At 38.1% G+C, this 9,828-nt stretch overlaps 1 protein-coding gene across 2 annotated transcripts; it reads right to left on the bottom strand.

Annotated features, from left to right (window-relative positions):
- Positions 1-771: 771 nt before the first annotated feature.
- LOC122835893 lies at positions 772-5,041 on the bottom strand. Of its 2 annotated transcripts, XR_006371363.1 has the most exons (4): positions 4,754-5,041; positions 4,590-4,645; positions 994-3,782; positions 772-921 (listed from the first exon to the last, which is right to left on the bottom strand). XR_006371363.1 is itself a non-coding variant. In XM_044125348.1 (3 exons), exons 1-3 carry the CDS (start codon positions 4,777-4,779, stop codon positions 1,396-1,398), a joined length of 2,469 nt encoding a protein of 822 aa, XP_043981283.1. In that variant the 5' UTR covers positions 4,780-4,998; the 3' UTR covers positions 1,249-1,395. The 2 variants fall into 2 exon arrangements, 1 of the variants encoding a protein (XP_043981283.1); XM_044125348.1 differs by lacking the exon at positions 772-921 and having other exon boundaries at positions 1,249-3,782; positions 4,754-4,998.
- Positions 5,042-9,828: the final 4,787 nt, after the last annotated feature.

Genomic DNA, 9,828 nt, shown 5'->3' with positions numbered 1-9,828 from the left:
TCCAGTGAAAGGTGTACATTGGGTACCCCGAACTGCTGCTCTACGTTGTCAAATATTGCTCAATCATTAAACCTGGCTGCAAGGAACGTTTGAATTTAAAAACTTGAAACTCCTTTCCTTGAACCATTAAACATAAGGAGTTGCCTTTATTGTGGCTTTTAAACAAGTCCAAACCAATAATTGCTGTATTGTCTCATCTACAGCCCTGGACATCTCAATCACACGGCAGTTCTATCATTGCACAAGGCGGGCACTCACTGCGTCTTTTGAACAACATATCTCTACACAGGTCTTGTATAATGTGCAATGAGAAACCAAGGTCATTTCCTCTTCTGCTAATATGTTACCCAATTAGGAATGCCCAATTTGAAATGTAAACCTGTAATATTGTTTTGGTAAAGGTTCTTCTAAGAGAGGAAAAAAAAAAAAAAAAAAAAAAACAGCTTCAGAGTAAAACACATGTACCAAAGTGGAAATCAGGAAACTCCAGGTTTCTCTCCTCTCCAAAGCAACAAGACACCAAAATATAAAATAGATTAAAGTTACTGCTGAACGACCAAAAGTCTTTACAGCCCATTTAACTAGAAAAAGCCCCGGTTTAATTTAGTGGAAACCCTATAAAAGATTTAATGGTTAATAAGTAGACGTACTGGCACAACTCATTGGCCACATGTCTGCAGTTTAAACAAGAGATAAGAGTTAAGCTATGGCACGTGGTTCACCGATTTTTCTAAGTAATATTTTCATTTAGGTGGTTATCTGAGAGAGCCCAGGGTTTTGCAGTGATAAAACAGATGCCCATATAGCCAAGTCAAAAACAACCCCCCCACCCCACACAGACAGACAGTAGGTTTCGCCATTTTATTTGAGAAAGGGAAACTTTAGATCCTTTTCCTTGTACTTCAGGTTAACCTGCATTGCCTGGAAGAGAGAGTCATCATTAGAGATTAGATTTAAATTGCATTGAGGTTCAAGAGTCTAAACAGCACTTACCTGCATCATTCTTTGGAGAGTCTAGTTTATTTTTAAGCCAGCAAAAGTCTTGGGTTTCACACATGCATTTTACTAAACCAGAGCCCTGAAGTGCAACTGCTTTAGGTTGACAGGGCTATGCAATACTTGCTGTTGAACCAGGGAAACAGCAAAATGTGATGAGAAATTAGTGAAAACATGCAGGATTAAAATTAAGTGTACCTTCAAACTATGACCATGTTGCTGGTGGGAACCAATTAATAATACCTGGAACAGTTCACATTTTAAAGCATACATTTTATTAAATATTTAAATGAGCAGAAGGAAAAAGAATGAGCAGACTGCACAATTTAAGCCAAAGTTCAACATGTTCATGACCTGACAGCACCAATGGCAGAGTATTGTCATAAGTCACATGAACCTTCAAGGTTGTTCTTGTCCAACAGGGTATTGATGGAGCTTAAAGCCATTTTGAGCAGGCTGGTAGCTTGAAATGCGTTCAAAAGTACTGAAAGGAATAGAAACAGAAGTTGCCTCCGCCTTTGGCATGTACCTAACCCTTTGTGGAAAATTTGTGTTCTGTTTATTAGCTTCATTAACACATTTACCTACACCGTCGATGCAAGGTACTTGACTGCAAGGCTGAGATCCTGCATTTGGGTAAGGGTAGCGAAGGTCTGAAAAAGACCCATCTTGGCCAAGCCTAGAGAATGAGGATTCACATGGGGCTTGTACATTAAAGGATGTCCTCGCAGTGTTCCCAGTCTGGTACATCTGCCCAGAGACAGAACCTTCTTCATTAGTGTCAAAGGGTTTCACATAGTAATCTTTTCCCTCTTCAATAGGTTCACGATCGTCTTGCTCAGGAAGTTTCTTTTGAACTTTATATCCACTTGGCAGACTGTGCAGAGAAGCTACATCTTCAAAAGCATCATAAGAAGATTCTTTTCCACTGTTGGACTCGTAAAGATAAAGGGAAGAAATTGGTTTCTGCCATATTTGTGGCCTTTTTGCAGGAACAACTTCCATCATGGGAGAATTAAAGGATGAACTGCCATGAGCGAGCGGGCGGTGATGTGGACTTGAAGCAATCTCAGCATTCTTTTGGAGGTCACTGTATGGTTTAAAGGGATTATCATGTGTAGAAGCATAAAGGCTGGCTGAAGGTCTAGGCTGACTTGCTACATAGCTGTTGGTGATGGGCTTCAGAGAACTGTAGAAACTTTGAAGCCTTTCAGATTGCAGTGGTTTTGGCTGGATGGTTTGATATTTGCTGTTTAAGGGTCGCGTAACATCAATGAGGTATTTTGAAATTCCCAGGACTGGAAACTGAGGCTTTCCAATCTCTGAATCTCTTGGAAACCAGGATGAAAAGCTTGGCCTTCTGCCTGTAGGTTTGTTAGTGACAGGCTCATAAGGAGGTGGTCTCTTCTGTTTTGGTTCAATATTTAGGATTGTCCATTTCCTTTCAGGAAGCCCAGTTGTTCTGTGGTGCCCAGCATCAAAGCCTAAAACTGACTTTTTTAATTCCCTCTCAGGTGATTGTAGTTTTTTTGCCTCCATGTAATGAGTCAAAAGAGACTTAACATTTTGAGGTTTGATAGTCAAGTACCCACCACCTTTAGTGAGGTTTGACAAAGTTTTAACTGGGAAGGAAAATTCTAGTTGTAAGGTGGGAACTGCAGAATCTTGTTCTTTTTCACCTTTTTGATCGCTTGTGAAATCTTTGACGTTAGCAGCACCAGAAGTAGTGTAAATGTTTTGGGGCAGACCAACACCAACATATTTGCTATCTTGAGATCCTCTGTTATATTGGAGAGGAGACAAATTTAGCTTTTGTTTTGAATAAGGCTGAACTAAGTCTTCTCTCATGGGGCTTGTATGGGCTTTGTTGAGACCCAAACGTTCAAGATACTTAACAAAAGATAAAGATGGCGGTTTGGTTGAATCTGGTTTTTGAGGTGCCAAACTCTGTCTGGTTGTGGGATTATCATAGTTTCTTTGTGGGGAAAATTTGTATTGGTTTAATTGCCATATTGAAGAGGTCCGTTTGCCCTCAGTAGGTTGGGTGTAAGTTGACTCATCTGGCTGCTGTAGAGTTTTCTTGAGTCCAGTAGCAGGATAGTTAGACAATGTTGAACCCAGTTGCTTTCTGGTTTGCTCATGGGCCTTCTGGCTGATGGTGGGGGATTTCAATTCAGTATGTATGGAACTCAACCTTTTCCCTAGATTGGTCTGAACAACATTTCCTGGGTTTTGGTTTTCAACAAGCATGCCAGTGGCTTTTATTGGCTTTAAAGATGCGGCTGAAAGGGGAATGGTAAGGTTGACCTGGAAGGTTGAAGTGGGAACACCATGGATGTTCTTTCCAACTTTTGTATCCTTTTTGGCATCTCTCTCAGGGCTTTGAAACTCAGAAATGCTGAGGCCTCTTTGAACGTTTGGTTTAGATTGTATTTTGGGGTCGTTTTGCAGAAAGACTTTGGTGGGAGAGTCTGTTTCTTTCATTTGATCGAGTTTATAGAAAGGGAGATCCAAGCTGACCCTGAAGCCTCGGGGCTGAAACAAAGGGTAGTTTCTTTGTGGTGCAGGTTGGACTGGAAGGTTCTGTGGCCAAAGATTACGTGGAGTTTGCCTAGAAGTCTGTCCAGGGGTCAAATCCTTCACACCACTCCTTTGAGGGTTTTGTCTTGTGTTGATCAGATTATTCTTCAGCTGTCTCAGAGTCCGAACATAATGCAGAGGGAGACGGTAACCAAGTACTTCCTGTTTCTGTCCTCCATCTTGCCATGGTTTGTACCCAGTATTGGCTGCAAGAACAGATCATGTCAATATTTTGTATACATTTACTTTGTTCTTATTTAGCAGGGCAATATCAAATTATGGCACACAATAGTCAAGATTCTAGCAAAATATATATTCAACAGAGACTGATTGGAGTTTCTATTACAATCCTGGCAGGAGAAAAAGATCTTGAAAAGATTTTATATTGCAGACAAAGATTATGGTGCAATGTAAATATTCCGTTATTGTCAATTTGTTGGCACATTTTCTGAGTGTACATAAAATCACAGAGATCACTCATTAAACTAAAAGTAATCACATAGTCACAGTGGTTTCAAAGGAGTTGCCATGTTTCTAGTAACAATAACACCACAAATACCCATGGACTGGAGTTTGCAAATCAATGTTTAACCCAAATCTGAGTGTGTATGCTTCCAAGGCCAAACCTTAGAGGGACCTTGCAGGTCTAGCTTGAAAATAAAATTCATGCAAAGTAGTTTAACCACACAGAAAGATGAGAACATCCATTTTAAGCATAAAGCCAACATTTTTAGTCAGATTTTACATGCATTAATTTAGAACAGTATTGGAATTTCACTTTTGCATAACATGGTTTGCCTGTTTAATAAAGGCTCAAAAGGTGACTTACAAGTCAGTTGACAGTCTCATACATATGTAGGCTATTTCAATGGGGACAAATTGCTTTTTCCATGTGCCTCAGGCATCGGCTAACATCAATTTTAATGGGATTTAGACTGACGGTTAACAGGCTTGAAACAAGTCGTTACTCTTTTTACCAGTTTCACATGTTGCAAAAGGCAAGTCAGACTTACCTCCTGGGAAAGCAGAGACATAAGTCACTTCCTTTATTAGGCAAAGCATGAATATTCTGGAAGATAATTGAAAGGAAATTTTTCCAAATATTACATTTCAGCCTAAAGTATTGAGCAATTACTGGACTCAGTAAAACCAATCCGTTCTTAGGCAGATTTGTTACCTTGAAATCATGAAGCCAGCAGTCATGACTGCTGCAGCAGCACTCAGCAAGCGTCCTCTGAAACTTTCCAGCTACAAGTGCACAGCTGCCCTGTCAGTTTTGCTCCAGTGGAAAGATAAACTTAAGTTTAACCACCATTTATGCCAACAAGGACCTGTGGAAGCTTTGAAGGACACCAGTCTCCCATTCTAATGAGATGAAAATCAGAAAGGGAAACAAAAAGGGCTCACACAGGTGTAACCACTTAGTGTGATTGCTCTGCCTTACGGTGGATTTACTGCTTTTAGAGAAGTAACAGGCAAGGACAGATTCGTCCTTTTAAAGTCCTATATTCTTCAGTCTCAAGTTAATTTTTCTCCCACAAAAGGTCATTTGTTCATGCTGAGCCTTTAAAAACTGAAACTTGTGGAAAAAGATGGAGCTTTGCTGAGCACAGTGTGAAATTAATTTGTTTATGTATTCTCACAAGTATTTTTTTTCCCCAACCAAAACAAGAGTCCATCCCAGTCTGTAAACACTCATCTTAAATAAATAATTTATTTATCTGCTACTGACTGCATTATCTGAATTTTTGGATAGAAAACATGTTTGGTCGTAAACCAATTCTTAAAAACTAATCTGATTGGATATTTTATGACTTGTTTCCTCCCTCTTTACTGAGAAGAGTTAGGAGTGGTGTTTTATTACATTTATGAGCAAGCCTCATTTTCATCCATTAAAAACATTCAGACCAAAACAAAAATATAGATTGCCTAACTAGATATTTGATCTTTAACACTAAGGCATTATTTTCAGAAACAAGAAAAAACAGTTAATGAATTTCATAAATCATAAAGACAGTTTTGACCACTCTAAGTAGTTTAGATGTTGTAGAAGCTGACATTTAGAAAAAATGACTTGGCATCCCAAGGACATGCCTCCCAAATAGAGCGTCAGCACCTTCCTGAATTCACACATGCTTCCAGAAGAGTATTATCAAGGTAGAACTCACCAAACTCAAGATAAAAACAGATGAGCAGGATTGACCAAGGGTCATCAACACATTTCAGAATAATTGGTTTTATGCTTGGAAAACCAACATGGAGAGCAGCATTTAAATTCATTCATTCGTGAGTCTTCCTACACAAGATAAGACCATTTAAAGTTTCTTACACCTACATGTAACAAAGAAGACATGATCAAAAATAAAATCTTTTTTATTTAGTATGTACAGCAGAAGTGAAACTCATTTTCACTTTGAACCACTTCAGGGTCACGAGTATCCTTAAAGTACTAGCCTTGGCAGAATGTATTGCTTAAAATATAAATAAATAACAATCATTCCATTTGACGAGTACTTTTTGAAGTTAAATATTAAAAAAATATATAATGTAAGTTGCTTTGATAAATTAATATTTAAGCACATATTCTATTTATGTCTGTCTGACCTCAGGTTTAGAGAGCTACATAGGGCGAGCCATATTAGGCCCAAAGGCCTCGAGTTTGGGTCGCTATGTACAGTTTAAAAACTTCTTCTGATAATGAATACTGTACATGCAGTGTTGAATCTTTTTTAAGGGTCAAACGTTTTTAAATCATATTCCCAATTGTGTCAATAATGCTGCTAAAAAAAATAAATAAATACATGTACAGCTAATGCTTTGCAATGCCTTAGCAGTAAATATACTTCAACTCTGAAAATTACAAAATAACTGAGAACCTAGTTACAGAGCTTTCTAAGCAAATGTCAGTTTTTGAATTTTTAGCTACAACTAAGAACTTAAGCACCCTCCAGCACGGATTAACCTGGGCAGTTAACTTTTTCCTGGCCAACCAAATCTGTAGTCGTCATTTTTAAGCATTAATTGCTTTTCTGAAATTATCAGAACGTTGCCTTAAACCAGGGAAATCAAAGCTTAACCTCCTATCTCAGTTCGGTGAAGGATGTGAACCTTCAGGTTTCTTTTACTAAAGTGAATACTGGCTCTTAGAAGGTACTGGTCTTCCAAACTGAATAGAAAACCTTTGAAGTTAGAGCAACAAGTTCCCGCGCATGTTTAAAGCATCCTTTTCTCAGATCTCAGAAAGATGGTCTTCTTTTCTCAGAAGAACATTATTTTCAAATATCAGAAGTTTTGAAAAAGAAACGATTATGGTATGTCCAGGAATTACAGATATTTTACACAGACCGTTTTATAAGTATGCATCTCTACATCACTAATAACATTGCCATGAGAGAGATGAGAAACCCCAAGGTACTGCAGAGCCCCTGGCTAATGGGCTCCATGCCATGCTGCACTGATGCAAAAACTGTCCAGACTGCATTTTTGATGCATTTATTCTATCCTAGAAAACACATCACATTATGTAATAAATCTCTACGTAAAGTTTTACATTTTCTCTTTAAATAATTGTGTTGTCATCATTGGAGATGATCAGGATGTACGTCATAACTTAAGACAGCATAACGTTTAATACAAGTCAGACCCACCCATTACAAATACGGAACCATGAAAAAAAACCTCTGCATAACATTGTCAAAGTTGTATTAAAAATTTACCTTTGAACCAGGAACCCAGCATACGTGGCTGCAGCAGCTGCACCTCTCAAACTGTCCATGTGCTTGTGCTCTTGCCGTCGGTAGACAAATACTATTTGGTTCTCAAAAAAATGCACAACTGAAAAAAACCTTTGTGCATGAAAAGGTTTTACCGTTTTCTACCTGGAGATAGGAACCAGCAACCCTCCTGACCCCATGGGGACAAGGGTGAACAGAAAATGGATGGATATTTTTTCACAACAACCATTGTGTAAACAGAATGAACAATACACTTCAATTGTCTCGATAATAAAACCAAGAATCTTTTCATCATGAACAACTCCTGTGGAAATTTGACAACATCCAGCAGCATCAAATATTATACTCTACATTCACTCCATTTATTATTGTGTGCAGTTTAAAAATGGGAAGTTTGCTTAGTGAGATGAACGATTGAGAAAGGAAATGAATCACAGTACAGCTGCAGTCGGTGAGTGGCCATACCTTCAGATTTCCATGATCAGAGGCTGTGTGGATCACTAGTCACACCAAGGTCAGCCAATGGTGCTTCAAAAATTGATCACCAGCCTTGGTCATGCTTTCTGCTGGGATGAGCTGTTCATGCACCATTCTGGCTGAATGATGATGATTTATAGCTTTTAGACTTTCACTTGTTTATGTTCCTTTCTTTTATTTGTCAGTTGATTTACCTCAGAGGATGTGCCCACAGTTTTTGAGTTTCCTGTTTGATTAATGGGACAGATTTAGCTAAGTACACTCCTTTGTGCTTTGCATCATCAGCTTGGTAGCTGCTATTGATAAAAAGCAGGCACAAAACAAAGAGGACAATGGTTTATAACAAGACCAACTTGATAATTTGCAGTCATAGCCTCTAGTTTAGCATACATGCTCAAATACAGAATACAGTCTCTCTCCTAAAGTTAAAATTGTCCATATTAAATGGATGCATTTATAGCAGGGGGTCCTCAAATCCAGGCCTTAAGGGCAAATATCCTGTAGCCGTTTTAGAACACGAAACATTTGGCTGAGTTACCACCTCAGTACAGACAAAGCTACCAGATAAATTTCTCTCCAGTCTTTCACTATATGTGTGACAGACATATTTAGTAGTTGTGGGACACAAGACAGAGGTCTGAAGTTAAAAGACTCCTGGTATATGACAGTGGAGCTCCTTTGAGTTTAGCTTTAGAGTTCTGCAAGCCAAAAACAGATGAAAATATGAATAGGTTAAAATCCAAAGGTAGCTGACGAGCAGCTCACCTCATTCGGCAAGTAGAATAAAAATATGCTGTGAAGCAAAAAAGATTAAGATCTCAGGTCAGCTTTTTATAATAATTGAAATTATAATAAAATGTTGGGTTTGAAATTCCATACCTCAGTATTGAGCACCCAACAGATATGACTGCACCAGCTCTCAACAACAAGTGCTGAGTTGGTCTGTCGCTTTACATCACACCAGTGTTGACAAGCAACACTGTCAACCAGCAGTGTTGACAGTGTTGGAAAGGAAAGGAAAGCTTTCACACTTATAGGCAAAAAATGCATGATATGCTTTTGCTTTTATGTGCTTTTCACCAGCAGGTGGCTCCCATGTGTTATTAATCTAGCAACTCAGTGGAAAGTTGAGCAGGGACATGAAAGGCTGGTGCTCACAGATGGGATCACTTGGTATGATTATCTTTTGCAGGAAGTGCTTATTCAGTTCCCTCCAATGAAAAATGATCAGAAAGGAGGATAAATTTCTTTGCACTTTTATGGATTCTTTCCGCTGTGCAGTTTTATTAAACTCCACAGAAGAAAAAGAATAAGTAGTCACAGAACTTTCTGTATTAAAGTTATACTTTTGATGCGAAAATTTTTTAACTTTAGGGTATATGAAACTGGAAAACAGACATCTTTACATTTATTATAATATATATATATCTTCTACACTTTCACCGATATTACAAATATATATATATATGTATATATATATATATATTAATAAGAACATGAAAGAACAGGGGTATGTTTGTTTTATTATGTATTGCTTTTCATTTTGAAAAACCTGCTACTTCTCCTCAAAGCATTTACATATGAAGTGTCAAAATTCTGCGAATGTCAGTGTGATATGGTGTTTTATGCTAATCTGGTCTTTTTCTGATCCCAACCAACTGTTTTGTTCAATTTCAAGGAAATGTGTTAGAATTAAAAAATCATTTACTTTCTCTGTGTGCTGCATAGATATCAGCAAAACGAGATGCTCTACAAGGCTTCTCAGAACAGGGGTAAATGAGGGGTCCGTGGAGCCCTTATTTATCCTCATAGGGGTGTATATATAGAAATATGGCCTATAATTTATATAGGCCATAAAACAATGATGTACATGTAAAAGGGAAGGATGTAAAAGCATTATATGTCCACTTTGACACATACACAGTCTTTACTCATTGAAGATTTGTGATAAGGAGTGTCAATCAGATGCTACAGTGTTTTCATTTTGATCTAGGTAGCCTCCAATAATTAGAAACAGGGGATTTCTGTTTGGAGACCATAG

The sequence above is a fragment of the Gambusia affinis genome, linkage group LG08 (genome assembly GCF_019740435.1).
Source record: "Gambusia affinis linkage group LG08, SWU_Gaff_1.0, whole genome shotgun sequence".
Classification (NCBI taxonomy): domain Eukaryota; kingdom Metazoa; phylum Chordata; class Actinopteri; order Cyprinodontiformes; family Poeciliidae; genus Gambusia; species Gambusia affinis.
Note: the sequence above shows the minus strand (reverse complement) of the source record. Positions and strands in the feature narration are given on the sequence as shown.